The sequence below is a fragment of the Durio zibethinus genome, chromosome 23 (assembly GCF_047325235.1).
Source record: "Durio zibethinus cultivar Kanyao isolate XHJ-2024 chromosome 23, ASM4732523v1, whole genome shotgun sequence".
In the NCBI taxonomy this organism is placed as follows: Eukaryota; Viridiplantae; Streptophyta; class Magnoliopsida; order Malvales; family Malvaceae; genus Durio; species Durio zibethinus.
In genome coordinates, this window is record NC_143184.1 from 7,200,751 (window position 1) to 7,225,650 (window position 24,900).

General features: G+C 29.8%; 1 protein-coding gene across 1 annotated transcript; it reads right to left on the reverse strand.

Moving 5' to 3' along the window:
* Positions 1–9,775: 9,775 nt before the first annotated feature.
* On the reverse strand, positions 9,776–12,715 carry LOC111313489 (transcription factor bHLH62-like). Its single transcript, XM_089752344.1, has 8 exons — positions 11,622–12,715; positions 11,290–11,526; positions 11,128–11,193; positions 10,971–11,039; positions 10,807–10,878; positions 10,475–10,696; positions 10,246–10,345; positions 9,776–10,163 (listed from the first exon to the last, which is right to left on the reverse strand). The coding sequence occupies exons 1-8, from the start codon at positions 12,453–12,455 to the stop codon at positions 10,126–10,128; spliced, it is 1,638 nt and encodes a 545-aa protein (XP_089608470.1). The 5' UTR covers positions 12,456–12,715; the 3' UTR covers positions 9,776–10,125.
* Between the last annotated feature and the right edge of the window lie 12,185 nt (positions 12,716–24,900).

Genomic DNA, 24,900 nt, shown 5'->3' on the forward strand with positions numbered 1-24,900 from the left:
GGATTTGATTTAGAAATATTTTTCAAAAAAGCGAAATAAAAAAGAAAAAATTTATTTTGATGAAGCTTTATTGGAACTCAAAACTGTTCCAATTTATCGATTCTTTTTCCAATGAATAGAAGCTAAAAATAGAAGCTAAAACTCACTGCATGGTAGTCACCGGAGCTGCTGGAGGAGGTGGTTGCAGGTTTCATGCTGGTTGGCCATGCATGAATCTAAGGGAGGAAGTAGCGACTCCTTAAAAGACCAAAAACTGGGACTAATGTTAAATCTTCCTTTGGGAATTTGAGGTCTGACAATTGCTATTGATGTTATATTGTTACACTGGGAATAAACAGTCTTCTTCTTTAAATTTTTTTAGGTTTTCCTCTTTTCCAATTCAACATTCCAAAGGTATTTCCACAACTTTTTGAAGCCATCTAAACTTACATGGACAGCCATGTATAGGAAGCAACATGAAAAGGTAAGTATCAGCAATTCAGCATTGCAAAGCTCTGTTTCTCTATTCAGAAGAAAAATGGCAGCTAATTTTATGACACAATCATCTCTGTTTCAACCAAAACCTTCACTTTCTGGTAAAACACTTCAAAACCCATCTCTGTCTCGCCTATCCAGGCTCTCTCCTCCATCAAGTCTCTTTTTTTTCTCTTTTTTTGTAGGGATTTTTTTTTGTGCACAGAGTATCAAAGGACAGTTCTGTTTTCTTTTGTTTTGTGGGGGTTGGTTTTTTCGAAAAAAGACATGCATCAGAAAATAAGGTCAGTAATCATCAATTATTTCAGAATTAAAAAGTATGATTTTCTTTTTCTTTTCTAAATGGAGATGTTGCCTTACTCAATTATCACTAGTGCTGCTACTGGCAGCTTCTGTCATCATTCATGCCTGTTGAAAATGTAAGAGATTCTAATTTTGTTTGGATAACTACTACTAATTAAGGCTACCACCCAAACTCCAATTCCCATTTATAGGTTCCACAAAGTCACCCTTTTGTGTCATGATTCCCATTTATTTGTTTTGAATGGCAGCTTCTGTCATGATTCACGCTTCGGCCCCATTCATGCTCATAATCAGTTTTTTACCATTAATAGTTCAAAGGGTGACGTTGTGGAACCTATAAATGGGAAACAACTTTTTTGATAGTTTCTGATTAGTTCAAAGATGACGATGAGTCAGATCAGTGACTGAACTAACATCTCAAATAGTAAAATCTTGGGGCACATTCAAAACAAAACCTCAATTAAACCAGTCAAAAGCATGAGCATGTTTTCATGTAACGAATGTCCTTAACCTTTACCCTGAAAATTTGTGAAAAGATTGATTAATTTTATATGTTAGTGTCACAAATTTAAGGAGTAGTATTAAATTTCACATTGATTTTGTACTAAAATTAGTTATGAGATATAAAGATTCACAATTTTTTTTTATTGTGAGACATCTTTTATAAAATAAAATCGTGAGATCAATGGGAGCAGAGCAGATAATATCTCATAAGAGTATGAACCGTCACAAGTAAGTTGATTTGAAATCCCGGATGAATGCATGCCCTATCCTGGAGCTGAGTAGACCTAGAAGTTGAATATTGACCCGTGACAAGTAGTAATTAACTCGAACAGCTTGAATGTAATTTGATTTTTTTAATTATTTATTATGAATAGAGATTTATTTATATTAAATAATTTTTTTGAGATTTTTAAATTAAAATTTATTTAATTATTTTTAATTTAACAATTTTAATTCAAAATTTTAAAAATATATAAAAATTATACTAATATAAATTAATCTTTTCTCATTTACTATTTATAATAGACATAATTACTAAAGAAAGAGATTGTAAAATCAAATATCATGAAAGATATTGTAAAATCAACTCTCAAAGATATGCTTAGCATCAACATGGATGTAGAAAGCATATTTGTTTATATATATATATATATATATATATATATATATGATTATGAGAAATTATCAAATATATTGGGAGTAAAATTTTTTAATTTTATAAATAAAGTTAAAATAATGATACATATATTTTAATATATATTTAAAAAATAAATAATTTAATTTTTTAAAAAATATTTATCATTATTCTAATTTCACTTATAAAATTAAAAAATTTCATTATCAATATATGAAATAATTTATCATATAATTATATATATAGACTCCTATTTCTTTTAAGTTTGATTGGCAGCATATTGAATTCTGTTTTTCAAGGACAATTATACACCAGATACTACAACCTAAAAAAAAAAAAAATTTTTCCCAGTCCTTGAAGAACTAATTTTTAAGATTTTATTTGGTCAATGATTTTAGTACTATTTATTTTTTTTAAGAATTATTATGGAAGAAAAGTAACTCAAAGGTAAAAAAATTCATAATCGATTTAAAATGAATAATTATATAAAGAAAAATTATCAAATAAACTATTAATATAATTTTTTTAATTTCATAAATAAAATTAAAAAGATGACGCATGTCTATTTAAAAAAAATAAAATATTAATTAAAAATAGTAAAACACATATTATTATGTTAATCTCACTTATAGAGTTAAAATACTCAATTGACAATATATCAAATAATTTATCTTAATTACAATACAATACCATTTATATAAAATAATTAGTTTATATATATATATATATATATGGAGAGAGAGAGAGAAGTAGAATCATGCATTAGTGAAAACGCCAATAAAATTAGGAAACTTAAATAACATAAGCTATATATAGTAACGTAAGGGAAAGACTATGTTAGTTGAGCTGAAAATGAAGATAATGATGGTATATGGAAGTAATTGTGATCAAAATGTAAAAGCTTTTCTTTGTCATCCAAACCGATGTAATTCTTTTCAGTCGTACAATAATTAGTGTGACCAGTGGCCACATGCTAGGAAAGTCCTTTGGACTACAATTTATTTGTTTCCCTACTCTGGAAATTTTGTGGATTAATTATCGAAATAGAATGATGATCTATAGCGGAAAGCAATTGGTGGATACTTACGAAGGTGTTGCATTATACTTGTAATTTTGACCAAGGATAACTCCATGTCTATGATAAATTCCAAGAACAATCTATTCAAAATGGCCTAGATTAGTGATATGGAAATGGAAATGTCCTTCTAGTATTTTATCTTGTAAAGGAGTGGGTGAAAATGCAAGTTTAATACGAAATGATCTATACTTTGAGGGTGAGAGGTCTTATAATTTCAAAACCGTTGGGTGTTCAACAGCAGATCATTGAGCTGGATTCAATTTCTATATTAAGTATTGGTGATGAGTTTTTGATCATACGAGAGAAACTGTTTTGATGAGATTGGGAAAGGATAAGGGAAAATATAAGTGCGTTTTCTTGAGTCCTATCCAAGCTTTAGCCATCCGAATGTGGGTAAGTGTAGTGAGACGAGAAGGGCCTGCAGTGCGAGTCAACAAGCAATAGTAATCAATTCCATAATAGCAGAAAGGAATTAATTCTAACCAAGTTTTAACTTTTAAATGAAAACCCGAATGGTTCGACGTATATCTTCATTTTTGGTTTGGTTTGTTTTTTATGTGACAATGATAAACTTCATTTCTAAATTCCAGTTTTAGATTTTTTTTTTTTTTTTGTTTCTATATGAAAGCTCAAATTAATAATCTGAATTAAACAAATACAACGTTAATTTGTAGAAGCCTTTGACTGAAGGATCTTCAATATATCCATTCTCCACACATTATGATCAGCAGAAATGATTGGAAACTTACTTTTCTTCCACCTTATTTTTTACTAATCTTTCAGCAAATTAATTTCTTTTCCGTTACTTTATCAGCAGAGTTACAATAGCTGGATAAGGAATTGAAGCTCCAGGGACTGTCGTTTAGACTAAATTTGGCATTTCTTGTATTTACAGTCCTATATGTTTCATAATAAATGCATATAAATATAAAAATTATTATATTATCATTTTGTGTTAATATGTCAAACATAAATTTTTTTTTTGTCAAAACACTAAATTGTACCCCTTTCATACACAAAACACTTTTTTTTTCATCGAACTTATATAATTTTTATTAAAATATTAATTCGTATCACTTTCATGTTTTTGTATCATTTTGATATCATTTCTAAAATTGTTAAGTCTAATTTAGGTAGTATATTTAAACCGTAAACTGGGTGCCAAAAAATAAGTTGACACTGGGAAAGACAATAATGAATTAACACCAGTCCCGCAGAGCTGAAGCTCATGAATATCAGAATATGATATAAAGCATAGTCCCCCCCAGGGGGGGGGGGGGGGTTGTAGATGAACAGATTGGTTTTCATCCATATTAGCTGCATTACTCATTGCCAAGAGCCCAAGATAATTATGAAACCAGTACCATTGCAAGATTGTGTGGTGTAAGATGTAATGTGCCATGTGATTAAGAAAAGAGGAAGTGTGGGAGTATATCTGCTTAATTGATTTTGCATATCAGAAAACAAGCGTGTGTGAAAAAATATAGGAGAGCTGATCAGGAAAAGCTGATGGTTGCCAACAATTCCTGTTTCTCGCTCAAGAATTAAGATTCTCACATTACAGAAACACAAGCATATGATCCTGAGATGAAGGAGATTTACATTTTGATTCTTTTTTAATTTCCCTAAGTTTACAAGTGATAAACACACTTTCTAGTCCTGTGTTTTCTAATTCTTGAATCTAAACTATTTCAAAATTTTCAATTGGATTTTGTTCTTCTTTTTGTAGATGTTGTTGGTCGTCTTTCAAATTCTAGTTTCCAATTTCTGCTCCCTCGCAACTTCTCAGTTCACAAATCAATCGGCAATCACTTTATGTGTGCCCTTTTTTTTCTATAGTTGGGCCCAGGGAGCCAATCCAGGGTGATGGCCTGAATATATTTGGGGCATCGTCAACAACAAGTTTACTGTTCTTTAGATATGTTAACGTATTGTCAAACGGGCCCATCATGGTTTTGATGGCCTTTGAGAATTTTAACCTTTAGGTTTTGTGAATGGAAGTGTTACAGTTTGAATCATTAATGATCACACAAGTGAAGTCAGTTAACGATCACTGGAATCTCTTCTTAACGTGGATAAAATTTATATAAAGTTACATAATAGGAGTTTATGAAATTTTTTTATTAAAAATAAGTAAATAAAAATTTTTATAAAAGATCTGAATTGATAAATTGATAGAATTTATTATGAAAATCAATAATATATAAAAAAATTTATTAAAAATATTATTCATAATTCAAATTTAATCGATACTTATTTATTGATAAAAATTTTATTAATACTTTTACTAAAAATATTTTTTTAATAAATATATCAAAATTTATTAAAAATTTTTCAAATTTTATACGTTTAATCTATATAATAAGATTTTTTAATGTATTAATTTTAATTTTAATTTACTAACTTTTAGTAAAAAAACTTTACGAACTCCACCTATAAAATTTCATATAAGTTTTTTTCGTGATACCTTTTAGTGAAAAACTAAAACAGAAAGACAAATAAATATTTTTAAAATTTAAATATTTAATCATGTTAAAACAAATTAATGATGCAATGAGAAATTATTGACAATGAAGTTTAGACTACAAAAGTAAAGTTAATAAGATAATATATATCCTTATGATATATTAGAAAAGAAAAAATTATAAAAAGTGAAATGTGTCTTTTTTTTAACCATGTGAAGTTAAAATAGTGTATCAAATTAAATGTGGTAAAGACATTAATATGAGTCAAAGAAATTAATGCTGGTAATATATATTTTTTCCATTTGGTCTATGTAAAAGAAGCAGTAAACATGAGGAGCAAACAAGGCCAAAAATATTTCCAACAATCTAGAAGAAAGTGCGAATGATGCCGACACAAATACTAAAATTAAACTTTCCCCACAACAACAAAAAGGAAAAAATAAATTGGGCTTTTTGATGGCATGGAAAGAAGCTTTGAAATGCAGAAAAAAACGAAAACATGCTTACAGTTGGAGAGCATGAAATAATGCATGGTTGGTGAAACAAATGATGAAGGGTTTGTGTTGTTACTTTCTTCTTCACGCTCTGTTTTTTCTCCCCCAACAAAAGCAAGAAAAAAAACACCAACCAATGTTAAAAGTAGTGCTCCAAAAAGGTTTCTAGAGTATGAAAGCAAAGGAAAGAAGAAAAAAAGAAAAAAAAAAAAAAGGAGGGGTGGGGGGGGGGGGGGAGTGGGGAGGGTAGAAATAGCGACAATTACTTTGTTAATGGGACACCTACCCTAATCATCCATACATATTGTGCCCTACAACAACAACCAATTGGGTTCCTAAGAAAGTATCTCACTTCCATCGCTTAAAAATATTGTTTATTTGTTGTGGTGGAGACTCGGAGGGCTTTTTTATTTAGTAGTTTTTTTTGGTGGGTGGGGGGAATTGCTGAGCACATGGATTTCAGGATTTGATTAAGACTAGTTACCAATAAATTCACTATCAAAAACTTAGACCAATAGAGGCATAATGCTAGAGGCATTAGAGAGGGAAGGGATATAGGAAAGCATTGATGACAAAAAAAGAAAAAGAGATAATATGGGTAGCATGTATCACGTAACAATGCTCAATGCAAAACGGTACTCTTGCCTTTTTCCCTCTCTTTTTTTTTTTTTTTTGGTTTTCTTTAACTAGGAAAATGTTGATTGTCTCTTCACAAGTTCTTCCGAAAAAAGAAAGTGCCATATATATTTTTTGTGTTAATTGCACATTAATTTTTAATCAACATTTAAATCTAAAATCTTCTATATGATTATAAAATAGTATAGAGTTGCATATATTTCACTTTTGATTTATTCGAAAGGACTAATACCATTTTAAAAAGCCAAAGTACATATTAACCATTAACCCAAATTTTGGACGCTATTACCTCTCAATTGATTAACATAATAATTTTCCTTTTTATTGGGCAATATTAGGGGCAAAAATGTTGGATAAGAGGGACCTAATTGTGTTTCAATGTCGGAACTACAACATATATATTCACGACCTAGCTGAAGGGATATGCCTAATTACTGATCAACAAAAAAAAAAAAAAAAACTTGTTCATTTAAAATAAAATAAACAAACTCGGTACTATTATCTTTTATATGTCACTTTCAATGTAAATGAAAATGTTGAAGTTACATCGAATTTTAAAAAAGGCAGCCTCCCACACATTTTTTCTATGGTCTGATCAATCTTTGGAAAAAGAGCTAATCTCATTAAATGTGAGTTGGATGCAATAAGACCCATTTTATTGTTGTTAGGAGTCATTGGCTGTTAGAATATTTTGTTCCCAAATAGTATTATACAATGACAATGATCATAGCTAGTATCACATATTATTTTTTTGTCTTTTCCTCCTGAAAATAATAGGGTTGCATTAATAGAGCAAAAGGAAAAACAATGCAATTGCAATCCTTGTTCGATTTGATTTGCAGCATTAGAAAGTTCCATTTTTAAGAGAAGGGTGTTTCGCAAAGTTGAAAATTAACAATTGATAAGTATTTATGATTACTTTAATATTTTACGGTTGAAAAAAATTTGAATTTAATATATATTTTTAAAAAATATGATTAAAAATTTTAAATATGAAAAACTATTGTGAACAATTAAACTTTTTTTAAATATATATAAAATATTAAAATATTAAAAACAGGGAAAAGATTGAGTTACATAAAAAAAGTTATATATATTTTTTATACATTTTTTTATCATTAATTTTAATAGATCTAAGAGATGAGATTGAATTATTATTTTTACTTATCTCTTTAATCTATTAAATTAATAGTTAAAAAAATATAAAATTAAAAAATTTTATATTTGTGTAAGTTGATCATATCCTTTAAAAATATAAGAATAACAAAATAATTTTTTTATTGTAAAATATCTTTTGAGAAGGTTTTTATTTGGGTTGAAAAACAAATTTTTAAATTATAAAATCAAAAAATAAATTATCTAATATTGCGTTTGAATTAAAAGTAATTTTTAAACATAAAAACTAATTCTAATAGTAATATTATACAAAATTTTAATTAAATTAATTTCAATAATTATTTTTAAGTATTTTTTTAACAAAAAAAAACCCTTTTAGGTCATGATTTAAGAAAATTTCGATGGAAATAAATAAAACTCTTTAATTTTGTTTCACATATTTGGTTGATTTGAAAAATATTGAAGAAATTTTGTAAGGAAAAAGTGAGGAAAGAACTAGAACATTTTTTTTCTCTCTCACATTTTCCTTCAAAAAATGTGAAGAATCCGAAGAAAACTTTTCGAGCCTCAACGGATCTCGCGCTCTATGACCTGAAGCAGCAGAAACATAAATTTCCATATTCAAATTATGCTCTCCAAGTAGTTGTTGCCACGTGTATTTGGACTTTCTTTACAAACTTTATTTTATTTAATCAATAATTTATTTACATAATTTTCTTCATCATTCAAATTTAATTTCATGATGCAGATTTCAAATGTAAAATTTTCTCTACCGTTTTCTTAGCATCATCCAAAATAGTAAGGTTTTAATTTTGAGTTTTTTTTTTATATATATTGTTAATCTGATTTTTTTATTTTACATTAAGAGATATATTTTTTTTATTTTAATTAATATTTTTATATTTTTAATATATCTTAAACAATATATGTGATTTTAATTTTAAATTTTAAAAACTTCGTTGGCCTTGTGGATAGAATAATTTCTCTTTTCTTCCTATCCGTTATTTTGTTTTCTTTGAGCTTTTCTTTAACTTTTTCCGTTTCCATCGTATTTTCCACGATCTAAAGATATCCTAAAGAAACACAGATAAAACAAACTAAAGCAAGAAGAAGAAAGGTAACAGATATTAAAAATTAACAAAATTCGATCGCTAGACACGTCGCTAAATGATTGTGGTTTTTTTTTCAAACTTTTCAGCGACAAGACTGTCGCATGAACATCTGCCGTTGCTATTTTATTTGACGACTGCTCTGAACAAAAAACACTGAACACCTCATTCAAATTTCAAAGCATCTTTCTGGTAATTAAACAAAGCCCAATCTGGAGACCAATAATAGACCCTTGAATAAAAAAATTACAATTAAGGCTGCAACCCCAGAAATCTTTTTATTTTTGAGCCCCAGAAACCGGATTTTTACTAATTCACTACCCATTTTTATTTGCTATGAGCATCTTTCCATACCTGAACTGCACTACAATAACAACTTTATTCCTTTTCTGATTAAAAAAATAATTTTGAAAGTAGGTGAGATTATAAAGCTCAATGATTCATTGGGTCTAGTCAGAATCTCACCACTGCCAACCTGGGATGCTTTTGATGCAGATATACAGTACTATTGATTAAAAAGAAAGTATAATTAAAGGGGGTGATTATAACTTCCAATCTCTTGTTTGTGCTTGAATGAAATGATTTTTGTTTGTCACAGTAAAAAAAAATAAAAAAGAACAGAAGCTTCTATTTTTGGTTAATCTATGAAAATTACATGATCCTGGAGCCCCCTGGAAATTGCCAAGAATCGTGGGTTGAGTTAACCCCAGCTCAGCTCAAAGATCACCAATGTCTTAAGACCTTTTGAGAGAGAGCAGAAAGTTGCCCCCAGCAAATACAGCTGGTTAACACTAGTAAGAATGAAATCTACCAGATTACGCTATCTAACAAGGCTCAAAACTGACGTGACCCCATACAAAAGTTTCAACAGAATTTGTGAAATCTTGTTCAATCAAGATTATGTCTCAAATTAATAAAGTGGAATGTCCAATAGTGTAGAAAATGAAAGCTGCTAAAAAAGTGAAAGAAAAAAACTCTAATGATCTAATTAGCATTAATTAATACTATATCTTACAAGTTTTGGTGCTTTTGCTGTAAGATCTTTGCACCGGGAATACACAAATTTTACAGTGGATAATTTTGGCAGGAAAAAACTCTACAGAAAAGAATTAGAAGAAGACAAAATCATTGACAAAAACCAAAAATAAGATAAAAATATAAGGGGTGAAAAAGGGGAAAGAATCCTCCTATTTTAAATCTAGGCATAATTGGCTAGTACTAGTAGTTCATGCACTGATCCATATTAAATTCCTTGTATATACAGCAGCCGTTGCCTCCTTTTGACCTTTAATCCAGGACCAAAGAATGGTTATTAGAGCTCAACTTTCATGTGGGATACTTGATTTGACACTGCATTACAAGAATAATTATCATTAATCAGTCTGCTATAACTGGTTTACTAATTCTATTGGGGAGCATTGCTTTTTCTTACCCTGGAAGTTATCTGACTGTAATGCCATTTCCTGGCTCTGATTTTGGCCAAACCCCATTTGAACAAGGGTTTGCAGGTCACCCTCACAGAATGTTGAGTACTGAACATAATTTAGAAAGGCAAAATTTAGATGTTTAGATCTGTGAAATCACGAAATGGAAAGAAGAAGTACAGAAAAATTCATTGGATTCACATGTTTTTTCGAGGGAAACTATGAAAATGAACTTACCTGAGGGACAGTTTCAGTAAACTGGTTAATTGGAGGTAAATGAGTGGTAAGGTTGGAGCATATTGCAGTATCTAATGGGTCCACTGAGCATTGGGTCATTGACCCATTGGAAACATCGCTATTTAATGCTGGATTTTGCTGGGGCTGGTGCCCGAAAAACGCTGAAGCTGAGGAATCTACTGGGAATATTGGATGTGTCAAAGTGTTGTTTGATTGAAATATCTGCAGAAGAACCAAAAAAAAAAAGGTAATCCCAATTCAAAGAATTGAAAGATTATTTTCCAGAGAAAAGAAAAAATAAATGAGCTTCTGGCATAGGAGCATAGACTTACATCCTTCGACATCAAATTATACACGTTAAAATCCAGCGTGGTATTCACTGAAGCTAACTTCATTGAGAGGAACTGCCAATAAAATATTATCATAACCATTATTCAAGATAACTTATATCCAAAGAAATTGATCACCACACTGTCATCAATAAATGTTAACCTACCTCAACTTGTCGCTGCAATGATTGAACGTAGTTTATAATTTCATCTAGCATTAGGGCTTTTCCAGTGACCTACAATTTGAAACCCAAGACCATTATATTTAAGAATTACAGCAATAATTTTACGTAAACCACTTCTTTTTTAGAACAAATTCCAGACCTTGTTGCAACCGGGGACAAGATTTTGCAGAAGCTTCATTCTCTCACTGATTTTCTCTCTGCGGACCTGATCAAGTGACAGATACAGCCAATGTTAATGCAAGAACACTAGCAGATCATGCTTTAATGTTTGAATTGAGAAAAGTGAATTTATAGTTCTCACTCTTTCAGCTAAACTATGGCTGTCGGTGGCTTGACCCCTTCTTGCTCTAACATGAATATAATCCTTGGGAGGTTCAGGAGGCTTTGTATTGTTATTAGGCTTGTTCTGTTTCTCATCTCCTGTATTTCCATTGCTTCCTTTTTCGTCTTCCTCAGCTTCAACAGAGCCATTTTCGTTTCCAGCGCTTTCTATTGACTTGCATCGCTTTCCATTTGATTCTTCGTTTGGTTTAGACACCTGGAAAAGGATAATAACTGAATATTAAAACGATTTTATAAAATCTACAGCCGGAATTTTTGAGATTGAAAGTTAGAACTCTTTCAATTCTATACCTTTGCAAATGCTGATGTTTCCTTTGTTTTTGCTTTGGGAACTGCCTTTCTTTTCCTTGAATTCGAATCTTTTGAAGCTTTCAAACCAGGATCACCATTGGGGTTTTGTTCGGAAATGGTGGATTCCTCTTGAGAACTGGCTAACTCTGATCGATCCCGCAATGGAGAATTCTTTTTGGTCCCTTGAACACCAGCAACATGAGATACCATTGTCTTTAAAGGACTACTCGAAACACAGGGTAGCTTGGCATTTGCTGTCAATGGATTAAATCTGTAATCAGAAATTTCATTATTGTTGTTGAGTCCAAATTGACTAGTTCGACTATTAAAACTCTTGCTTCCAAAGCAAGAGAATTTAGCTGCTCTCATTGCAAATCCAGGATCAGCTGAGAATTCTGCCACACTAGAATTCAACCCCACTGATTTAGGAGGAGAATTCAATGGAGCGCTATAACAAGAAGTGTTTGTGCTGTTGTTTCCATTGATGTAAGAAGGCAACAAGGGCTGAGAATGTGGGGAGATCTCACCAGAGTCACCAATGCCCCCCAATTTGCCTATCAATTCCCTGATCATAAAACTCTCATTAGAGATATTGGAATTTGATACGGCTGGAGAGGACCCCATTGAACTCAGGGCTGAGTCAAACTGTAGACCATAATCTGTTGGCTTTTCCCAGCTGGGTTTCGGAAAACAATCTTGAGACTGATGATGGGAACAATTCAGCTCCGTTGCCTGAATTTCCATGGTTGATGATAGGGACTGCCAAGACGGTCCAAAGGGCAATGGCGGCGCAGGTGGTGGGATTCCTGCATTAAGGAAAAACTGGTTCTCCATTCAAGAAAACTTTAGCTCAAGGTGAAAATCCAGAACAAGAATTGGGCAATATAAAAACAAAAAGTCCCAGTTTGATTTATAACTTTGGGTTCTTTATATTTCCAAAAGAGAAGAGATGAACTTTGAGTGGAAATGAATGAATTACGGGATCAAAAAGATTGCATTTTATAGAAGAGAGGTGTTTAGAAGAGACGAAGAAATGTTTGGTAAATGAATGCTAAGCAAAAGAAAAAAGAAGGCACAGAGAGAGATGGGGGGATGGTCTGGTTGGGACTGCGACGGAGTTATATAGATGTAAAAGAAAGGTTAATATTTGGCCTTTTATTTATTTTTTTCTCTTTTCTTTTGTACAATAAGTAATATTTTTTGTTTTCTTTTTATAATTTTTATAATAATGTATGTTACTTTGCTACTATTAATATTAAGCAATTCTTTTTCTTGTCCTTTCCCTCCTGTAAAAGGCGGAGAAGGCAGGATGTTGCCGGGCCTTGAACGCCAAAGCACCAAAATGTCCCTCCCTCTCTTGAAATTCTCTAGTCTCTCGAACCCATTCATTCATGAATTCTCTTGGAACTCCTCCATTGTTTTTTCGCTTGAGAGTCTTGGATTGGGTTTGATTTGTAGTACTAACTACTGAAACAATTCGTTTTTTTTTTCATTTTTTTAGGTACGGATACAACATTTTAACTAATTATTTCATGTCAACATTACAAACAATCACATTACTTTTTAGAGCAAAAAAAAAAAAAAACCATTTTTCATTAGTGAAAATTGTGGACTTGTTGCGGGTCAAATCGTAATCTTTTGTGAAATTTTTTACATTTATTAATGAAAAATTACATGGATATAGGTACAAATAATTGAGATGTATAAATTCACGATAATTCTTGAAATTCGATTTTTTAATAAATAATAATATGATAATTTCAAAATAAGGTGAAATGAAGTGAATTGGACCACTTTGTTAAGTAATCTCTCGAAGAAGGAAAAAAAAAAGGTTAATACCGACAGGCATGATTCATTATAAACAATGCACAGTAAATTACCGATTTGCAGGCTAACCAAAACTTGAAAATATAAAGTAGTTAAAGTTTTGGCACCGGTACATGGGATGGGATATAAAAGGCCAATTCCAACACGCATTAATCCCACATGGCCTTGGCCTTTGAGGCAATAGAAATGTTCTTGGATGTGAGCATGAGAGGGCATCAAGGATCAACCAAACCTCAATGTCAAGATGCTGAACACTGCCATCTCATTTCTGGCCCAGTCTTTAACTTACTGTCTATGCCTAAATTGCTGTATCGTCATCGATTGTTTTTTACTTAAAATATACAAAATTTTTTGGCTATGAAACTTTTAGCTTTTTAAGAGGATAATTCTTAGTTCATGATCCACCTCTCATTTCTGGCGACACATTTTTTGCTTTTGTTTTTGTTTTTGTTTTTGTTTATTTTATTTATTTATTTATTTATTTTTTGCAAATTGACAAGGCATTGTGTAATTAGAAAAGGAATTATATAGTTTTTTTTTTTTTTTTCCATAGGATGAACATAACCCACGAATACTTCTATATCCTTTTAAAAGTTCCTTAGCCATCAATTGAAAGAGCTGACAATAATTATTTAATATTTTTACTTACTGAAAAGTAAGCGTATAGACCATAAAATGAATCATATTGGATACGAAAATAGTAAATTTCAATTTTTTGAACAAAATTTATTTTATTTTTAATTTGATATAAATTTAATTTTTTATATTATAATTTTTTATCAAAAAATATATATAAAATATAAAAATTATCGTATCATAATTTATATTAATAATTTAAATATAAATTTTTATTTTTATTAAATTTATATTTTTTAATTTATATTATATTATCATAATTAAAATTATCATATCAAACAAATTCGATAGTTTTATATTCGGCAATCATTGGAGTCAAAGGGTTTGTTGGGTTAAAAATGAGAGAAAATTAAATAAATTTTCCAACCAAAGATAATAAAAAAGAAGAAATAAATTCTTCACGCTTAGGTGAAGTCAATCATTGCATTACATTCTCACCTAGCCGGTAAACTCGGCTTTGGTCGGGTTCACATAGCAGGACAACGAAGGATTTATCTCACTTTCTTAGAAATCCAAGAGGAGCACGACTTCCTATGCATTATTATTTATGATAGCTGTTTTCTAGCCTTTAGGGATGGGAGAACAAAATTTCTTACCATTTTATTATCCATCCGATTTGGCTCGGCAAATTGGTATAAACTTCGTGATAAGAAATTTTGGATATATGCAATTCCACAAATCAGTTTCTTTAATCCCAAGGCTGAAGGGGTTATTGATGACAATTTGTTTGCCATTGGCTGCGGCAAAAAGTTCAGGTGGTCCGTCGCCTCTAACATTTTATTTGAGGGACATTTGGTTAGAGAAAGTAAGATTCTTGAAAGAATCTAAAATTATATATTGTGATTCCTACATTTACATCATCGATATTGTTGCGTCGAAAGTGTTAAATGACCTACAATGTTTTTTGGGATAATTTTACCTTCATTGAATGCCATTTTTGTATAATTTTACATTTGGATGCCCAAAAAAAAAAAAAGAAAAAATCTCCCCCCAAAAAATTACCATTTGATTTTTGCTAGTATTGACTCTTGAGGTTAGATCCAAAAATGGATACAGGAAAAATAAGGCATGGAACAGTGGAATTTCTGTCATCAACAACGATGTTTGACATCCTCTTTCAGTGGCTGAAGACACCTGGTTTTGGCATTATTAAGGAGATGTTTTTGTTTTTGTCAGAAAAAAAAAAATTTTTTTACTTCTTTTGTTTTTGTCTATCCATATTTTTTTTTTTATAAAAAGACAAAATCTTTATATATATATAAACAAAAAAGAAGATAAGATTAGAATTCACGTCTATATGTTTTCTTTAAAATCTCTTATTCATAAGGCCAAAAAATGAAAGACTTGATCGACCCATACTCTCTCTGCCTTCTAGGACTACAATTTTAATCAAATCTTATGTTAGCAATTATGTTCTGCTTGCATCAATTATCATAGAGTGAGCTAATCTGTCTGTAACCAAAAAAAAAAAAAAAATCACAAATCTAACATATAATTCCTCTTTTTTCTTTCTTTTTTAAGGTGAATATCACTTTGACAGACACACACATGTATAAAACAATCCTGTATTAGTGGGAAATTAAGGTTATTAATCATAATATAGATTATTTATAACTTAATCATTATTAATAGTAAATTAGTTAATAAAGAATTTTGCGGTGTCATTGTTGGCATAAGCCGTCATGATTTAGTTTGGTATCATTGTTTAATCAACCCAAAGGACTTTGATCTTTGCTTTGTTATGCGATTTTCATGAACGATTGTCATTGATCTTTTCATTACTGCGAGTCCACCACAAAAAGGAGTGTAGTGTGATTTGTCATTGATGTATAATTATAATGGCTAACGAATGAGTTATTAAGATTCCCTTTTATTTTACTTTTTGTTATTTGTCCTATGGTTGTTGCTCTTAGCTCTCTGCTGTCTAAAGAGCCAAAGGTTAGACCAGTGACGGACCCATACTTTAAAATAAGATGTTTACGAATATTTAAAAATTAATAAAAATTGTAAAGAAATTTTTTTGATTATGTTTTTCATTAATAAAATTGATAAATTTATCTATGGTTTTAGATTGTATAAATTGATTCTTTTTCTCTCTATATATATACAAAAAGAACCAATTTATACAATATAACTTTTTTTTTTTAATTTTACACATTTTTTAACCCAATTTTAACAGATTCAATTGATGAGAGAGATAAATAAAAATAAAAAAATAATTTAATCTCATTTTGTCGATTTATTGAAATAAATAATTAAAAAATGTAAAACTAAAAAATAATTGAATTCTTTTTTAGTTTTATATAATTTTTTTAACCATTGATTTTAATAAATCAAATGATAAAATTAAATTATTTTTTATTATTTTTTAGATATATTAACGTCAATGATTAAAAAAATTGTATAAAATTTTTTTTCCACTCTTGTGTAAATTGGATTATTGGACTCACTCAACACTTTCTTCACAAAAAAAAAAAAAAAAAGTAATAATCATGTCCATCCCGCATGCACATAAACTTTAGTACGTGCGATAAGTAAACATCTTCGTACTATTAAATTTGTTAATTGAGACATCAATAAGGTATAATTAGTTCAATAATATTAAAGTTAGATTCAAAATTAAGAGTTTAAAGTTCGAGCTTTAACCGTAATTCATAAATTAAAAAATTTGTTAATTGACATATATATATATATATCCTAATTACAAGTAAAGATTTAAACAAATTTTGTTATTTAAAAAAGAGGGATTCGGATCTTATAAAGCTTAAATATTTATCTCTTTTGTCTCACAATCAATTTAACCATGGAAGTCAAGGGGTTAATCATTTTCAATTTGATGAACATTCAAGGTATGGTTAATTATCAAGTCGAGGAAACTATTAAAGGCATAGCCCACAAAGCCTGGTTTATAGTTTATAGTACATCATGCAGCATGCAAAATTGGTGAAGAATTTTGTTACATTCGTTGTATGTTTTGATCTACTTCGTATGGCACGGGTTGACGAAAATGACATTCTTCATATGGCTATAGACCATGTTGGTCTCCGCCAATTCTGCAGATTCATCACTCCTAGTCATTTTTATAGTTGTTGAATGAAAAAAAACGTGTTTATAACTTATAAAAAAATAAATATGATAATTTGTAACATATTTTATATAAAATTTATATGTCAAATTTATATCAATATAAAATATAAAATATATTTTTTTATTTTATTAATTTTATAATTTTTATTAAAATTTTAAATCATATTATTTTTATATATTTTATTTATATTATTCTTAGTTCGCATTTTAAATTATTATACCTATAAAAAAAAATAACCTCTAAGAGAATAAGGTTGCATTTTAGGTATAAAAATAAAGTTTAATATTTTTTAATTTATATGCATTTATTCTATCTATGGTACCTGATCACGCAAGCACCAAAAGTTGTGGACTTTAATTTGATGGGGTATCTATCATATCCATAAATTCATTTTCAGAAGGAAAAATATTCCATGGCTGACCCGGCACATATGCTGAATGTAATGGTCACCGGTCTCCTTCTTTGGTTTTTTGTTTTTTCCAACCCTCGTGATCTCATTTATGATCTTCATACGGAAGAATAATATCCCCTCAGACTGGAACAACCAAGATGGAATTTTTACCATGTTTGGTGATTTTATTTTTGCCAAGATTAAGGGTACTGATTTTAAAATGCTTGAAATCAATTAGTTCAATTTTTCATAATCTTTTTAACAAATTTAAAAAGGTTTTTATTTTAATTAACATGTTCTTTTCATTTAATTTCTTATAAATTTTTTTTTTGTGAATTCCTTTATCAGAACTCTACCCAACTTTGTTTCAACAAGTACTTGAAATTTTGTTACTTTATTATATTTAAACATTTAATATTGACATTATATTTTTAATTTTATCATTTTTTTAGTCGTAAAATAACAAAATTGATGAAAATTTATCATTTCGTTAGTATAATATTTTATGAAATATTTTAATTTTGTCACTTTCAGTTCAAAATTCACGGGATTGAAAAAACAATGATGAAATTTTCCATTTGCATTAATTAAATATTCAGTGAAATATTTTAATATTTTTATATTTTATTCCAAAATTATCAAAATAAAAAATACAGTGATAAAATTAAACGAAATTGAAATTCAATATTATTTCATGGTGCAGTGAAAAAAATTATCTTTTATCCCTAAAAATTAACATAAACTAAGAATTTGATAAAATTAATATATTAAAACTACATGCATATATCACGTGTTAAAACTCAACCTTCAGACTCGAGCAATTTCAGAACCCAAACATAAAATTTTTTGACGTCTCAAATTAACTTATTTGTTATGATTTATATTCTTGTAAAAGATTATTTACTCTAACTCTTTTAATCTCATAATTTTATTTTACAAAAAATATTTCACAAAAAAAATATAAATTTTTATATCTTAAGATTAACTATAGTATTCAATTGATGTGTAATTCTTAACTTCACTTCAAAATCATGACCTCTTTTCTCATTTCAATGAAAACCGATCATTTTCAGTGGCACATGTCTAATAACTCGTAGAGTTGGCTCTGCTCAAGAGCCTTATGAAGCTTCACCGTCTGAACGCTACAGTATTTTTGGACATTTGCGTACTTGGCCTTTCCATAAGGTTTCATACCCACCCCTTTGACCTTTGACCTGGGTAAGGCTCGTTTAAAGCCTTGTCATGTTCATTGCCCGCACCACCATTCTGAAACTCTCTAAAAGCTTCTAACGTAAAATTTTTAGGCTCAGCATCAGGTGACTCTGACAAAAATTTGTTCCTGTGGCCTGATGCCTGATCGAGAATCTGATCTCCTTGCACTGGCTTAGTCTTGACGGAGTTCACACGGGGTGTGACAGATGCGTGGTTTTATAATTTGAATAGTGGTCAAAATTCAACTACTACTGCTTGCCACTTCATTGCTTGTCCTTGTGGCATGGCTGACCAGGCAACTCCCACCGTCTTATCAAATCCAAAACGCAACCTCTTTTGCTTTTAGATTTTGGATAAATGATGAGATTAAAAAATAAATAAAAAATTTACATTAAATGAATCTCATTTCTTAAATTTAACTAATGATTAAATGAGTTCAATTACACTTAATTTCTTTGCCAACATTTTCTTACCAGTATAATTATATCCTCAAGCCTTCAGCTATTTGTATCATCCAGAAAATGTGAAAAGTTGGGGTTTCAGCTGTAGATTTAGAAGTAATCCAATTAATATTATGCAAGAAAGAAAATTGTGTAAAGAATCCAGAGTTTTATCTAATTAATTTATATAATTATTTTTAAGATGTTATATTCAATAATTTTAAAATTTAAATTTTAACATTTAATTTTTTTTTAATTTTAAATTGCAATCTCTTTTATACCAAGGTCCGGAATTCCAAGTTATTCATATATCCATTAAATTATGGGGTCACAGTAGTTGCAATATTGTCATTACTGCTTAGATTTCATCCCCAATATTGGTCCCGTTTCATGGAAGGTTTTCCGCAGCATATGTTCATGAATTTCCTGCTTCTCAATATTCAAAATCAAATGCAGCATTGTCATTTACAGGAAAAAAAATTTGTATGATTTGTTTTTTTCATGTCAGTAAATTTCATAATGATAATTCTCGTTACCTATTTAACAAGCTCAATCATTATTGATTAATCCTCCCGTAAAGCTAACCATTTATGGTAACATGAAATGCTTTATTTATACTTATATGCAAAACTTCAATCACTTAACACAAGAAAGTAATTTTACATAAAACAATCTCAAAAAATATTTTTTTTTATTTGCAAAATGACAATGGGCAAAGGCAATATTATTCGATTGCAGTATTTAACTCAATTAATTTATGTAATTTTTTTAAAAAAATAATATTAAATAAATTTAAATTTTAAATCTTAACACTTATATATATTTTTTTATCTTATACTGCAAACTCCTATCTACTAAAAAAAGTAATATTATTCAAAAAATTAAATATTCATTTGAACTAATGTAATATGTCATTTTTGTTAGGTTGACACTTAAATAATAAAAATTCTTAATTAAATATTTAAAATGAACTTTTATTGTATACTTTAGTCACTTAAAACTAGCAATGTTAGAGTTTTGGTAAATGTTATAAGAAATACTCATAAAATATGACATGTCGCAAAGCCTATTATGTTATTTTTAAATTAAAAAATAAAAAATTTTATTTAAAACCTTTATTTTTTAAATAAAAAGAGAAATCAAGAAAAAAAATTAAAATCGAGGAGAAAAAATGGGGAAAAAAAAAAGGATGGGAAGGGGAGTTGTAGTCGATTAGGGCACCGATTTGGCTTGCTACAGCTAGATCGACACTTATCTGCTTGGACTTGAGCATGTTGACCCTATCCGTTCTGAACCAGCTAGTCAATTGGTGGTGCCCGATTATGTCTCCTCCATTATTTTTCTCTCTCTTCTCATTCCCTCCTTCCCTTTCTCCCGTTGATTTTGCTCTTTCTTTCTTTATTTTTTTTTATTTTTTAATTGAATTTTTAAAATTCAAACTTTAAAAATTTAATGGTGTCTTCAATAATTTTAAATTTTAAAAATTTTTATTTTATTTTTTATTTGGAAGTTTTTAGATTTTTAAAAGGTTTCCATAATTTTTTTATTTTTAGTTATTTGAATTTTTTAACAAAATTTCTTTTTTATTTTTTCTCTTCATACTAATGTGATAATGATAGTTGCCATTTTATCCTTACCTAATTAAGGCCCATCATTATCTAGTCAGTCTTTGAAGTAAAATATTAGACGTACCTACTTATAAATTTTAATTCTTTAAATATCAAAATCAAATAACATAATACAATAATCGAATTGCATTTAACCTTTATTAAAAATAATGAAAAAAAAGCGTAATCAGGTTTCTTCTCGTTGGATGACAAAAACTTCATTTTCACGAGAAAAATAAAAAGTAAGGTGTGTGTTACGCATGTGCCTCAAAATCTTTTTCAAATGTCGCAATGGTACCAAAAATCTACTGTAATGTTTTTATCCACGTGCCAATCCCATCATTGTCATTATAAAACAAAACCCAGATAAATAAATAAATAATATAAAGTTCTTTACATCTAATCCTCATTTACTCTGTTTACTTGTAATAGTTGTAACCACTAATCAGCAATCACCAAATTTCAGCAGCCCAACGTTAAGCACACTTTTAACCCAAAAAAACAAAAAAAGTTCCAGTACAACAGGCAGTGCAGGCCAGCTTGCTAGCTGACAGGTGACCCGCAATTCCTTTTTTTGTTTCTTGTCTTGGCATGGCATGACATGACGTGGGTTTAGTTATAAAGCAGTTTTTGTTTGGGGGCCAAAAGAAAGATAAGTTAAAGCAGTAAAATACTATATAAAAAAAATTCTAACCTCACAATGAGGGGTAAAGATCGGAAAATGAAAAAAAAATTTGTTTAGGAAGCTTGATTTGAAGGTGGTGATGCATTGCTGGTGGAGTGCTTTCTTTGTTTGGGTATTTTAAAAATTACGTATTTGTTTAACTAGGTTATTACAAAGTATAATATTTTATTTGCTTTATTTTGTTTTATTTGTTATTAAAAAATTTTGAGAGAACAATATATATTTTAAGTGAAATGGTCGGTGTGTTGTCCAAAACCAGAAATTGCTAAAAATTAGAGGCCACGCAAAGATGAAACAGCCAAAATATAGGAGATTTGTATAGTAATAAAGTATTGAATTTTTACTTTCGAGGATTTAAGTCTAAATTTTAATGTTTCAAGTAAAAAAAATAAGAATACGCGAGAGAGGAATTCTGATAAGTTCCCACGAGTTAACGTCACAGGCCAATCAGATATCCACTTTGAACTGACTTTTTTTAACCGAGCTTAAACCATTCTTAACACTTTAAATATGTCGGTTAGGGATGCTTACGTGGGGTTAGGACTTAGGAGGGCGTAGGACCAGGCTTTTAGCCTGTCATTAGCTCTTGTTCAAGCTTGGCCCAATTTTTTAAACTAAAAATTTGGGTTAAATAGACCTTGAGTTGGGCCAGCCACTTACGTCTAAGGACTATCCTGTTTTGGTTAATAACTTGGTAGCCCTTCCTAAGTATGATTTTTCTGATGGGGCACAGAAATTGGGTTGAGTCAAGACTCAAGAGCGTAGCTCATAACCAGAAACTATTTAGGCCTAAGAAACTGTCCTAGGCCATTGACTTGGCCCAGTTTACAACAGGCTAAGCATTTTTTTATTAAAAATCAAGTCAAATTTCAATCTGAGCAACATCTTTTACTATTTTTATATTGTTATATCCTATGTACAAAAGAACATTTACTTAATAATTGAATCACATAATCAAGTGTCCTTTTTTTTCTTTTTTATAAATTAGGAAACCTTAAACACATCCACAACTCCCTGTAGGTTAAAGGGAAAAATATAATTCCCAAAACAAAATTTCATCTTGGGCCAATAATGAGATTATGGTCCTAAAGAGCTCTTCCCACTCTTTTAGTCTGCTAGTACGTATCCAATTCATCCATTGGTTTAGATCAAAGCTTAAGTTTTGTTGCTGACTATACAAATGTTTTTTATTTCAAATTTGGTCCTTACTTTAATGGCACCATATTTTCAAACTTCGCAAACGAAGCTACTTCTCCTTTGCAGGACTAGACCAACTCAGAATTTGATAAAAATTGTCATCCTTTTACGATAAAATCAGTATTCTGAGAATTCGTGCGAGACCAGATACAAGTTTAAGCATTATTGTTGAGGTTGAGGTGCCATTTGTGTGGAATTTTTTTTTTCATATAATCATTATTGTATTTCGTAATTTTCTACTTTGCACCAATATGGCAATATTGGTTTAATTGAACTTGACAAGAAAGAGAGAAAATGCAGAGGCTGAAGCCAGAAGGAAGGCCAAGGAGGAAGCCAAGGCCTATTCCTCAGTGAAGAGCAATGGGGAATAGCAAGAGGATTCCGGTCCTATTGTTTTTGCAGACGATAAGACGAGAGAGCAGCCTGTGAAGGGTAGTTTTATTTCGTCAGACAATAGCATTGCAGGGCAGTCCGCTACTTTGAATAATTATCAGGGAGGTCAAAGAGGAGGAAATTAAGGGTTATCATAACAAAATGGAGGAGTTATGTTCGTCCCTTGATGACATTAAGCATCAAATGAATTCTTAAAAGTTAAAACCAACCGAAGGTATGATTCCTTATATGCGGTAGAGATGGTATGGCGATAGACCTTATGGCAGGGGTGATATGGAGAGGCCCGCCGATAGCAATAGTAATGGGGAGGGACATAATGATAGGCATGACGGCAGGATGCCTCGTGTCATTGCCAAGGTGATGGGGATAGACCTTATCGCTAGGGCTATGGGGAGAAGCCTCCTCGTAGACATGATGGAGAGGGTTTGCTGTGAGAGGCATGCTAGACAGGGACCAGTTCCTTCAGCTCCTGTTGCTCCACCCCCACCCCCCCTAGCTTTGACTTTGAGCATCATCAGTTTCCTGCTTTAAGAGGAGCCTGAACATATCCGTCCAGTATTTTGTATAGACGTTAATGGCCTCTGGATGAATTTTTCTTAATAATAGTAATGAGATTTTCACTTTCTTTACTTTATGCTCTTGTTTCCGGAGGACGTGTTCTTTCATTTTTCATGGGTTGTTTGTTTTTGGGCATTTCTAATTCTTTCTTTTTCTTACCCTGCATCCTTTCGGATCAAGGCATAACCATAACCATACAAGTTCGACACACCCTCTTAAACTATAAAACGATAAATGCAAAAGAAGTCAACAATGTCATTAGAGTTAATAAACGTAACAAAGAGATTATTTCCTTATCAATGCGCTGGCTCATTATTCTATCACAATTTCCTTTGATTGATACCAAAATGTCGTTTTCTGTGGCATTAGAATTGAGGTCGGAGGAAAGCCTTCGAATTACCGCAGACAAAACTCTGATCCTGGCAGAGTAAATGATTAATAGTTATTGGTTTCATGTACCCGAAAAATAAGTGACACTAGTACTAATAATTGATAAGAATGAAATGATTTGATGTCTTCTAGTGTTAACGTGGCTACTACCATGGAAAAAGTTGTCATCTCACCTTCTCAACTTGGCAGAAAATCTTACTCCCTCCCTCCTTATTTGTCCTGGATTGACTCTGAAGTTTAAAAAAAAATTTTAATTTTAATATATTTAATATTAAATTTAAATTCTTTTAAAATTAAAGTTTTATAATTTTTTATATTAAAAAATCATAAAATAATTTTAAAATATAAAAAATAACAATTTTAGATGTTAAAAAAACAAAACATAATTTTAAGCATAAAAAAAATGAAAGAGAAAGAATACTATACAACATGCAATACCCAGAATTTAGGGTTTTATATTTCATAGTATATTTTAAATTTCATAATAGGTTTTTAAATTTCGTTTAAACGTATCAAACTATTAAAATCTTTATACTTACTAATTATTTAAATTGAAGTAACATATTATAAACAGGAGTTTTAGCATATACTATATAACAATAATAATACTCTTTCTGTCTTATTTTTTTATTCATTTTTTATAAAATGTCCAAAAATTATGTTTTTTTAATGTTTAAAATTCTTATTTTTATATTTAAAATTATATTTTATATTTTTTTAATATTAAAAATCATAAAATTTTAATTTTAATATTAATTATATTAAAATTATTTTTTTTTAAATTTAGTAAAAATTAATATCACTTCAATAATTTAAAATGAAAAAAATATATAATTTAACTTAATTTTTTACGAT

Coding starts and splice junctions, on each gene's coding strand:
- LOC111313489 (XM_089752344.1), bottom strand. CDS start 12,455: ATGGAGAACCAGTTTTTCCTTAATGCAGGAATCCCACCACCTGCGCCG. Junction 11,527..11,621: donor AAACATCAGCATTTGCAAAG/GTATAGAATTGA, acceptor ATCCTTTTCCAG/GTGTCTAAACCAAACGAAGA. Junction 11,194..11,289: donor GCCATAGTTTAGCTGAAAGA/GTGAGAACTATA, acceptor TCACTTGATCAG/GTCCGCAGAGAGAAAATCAG.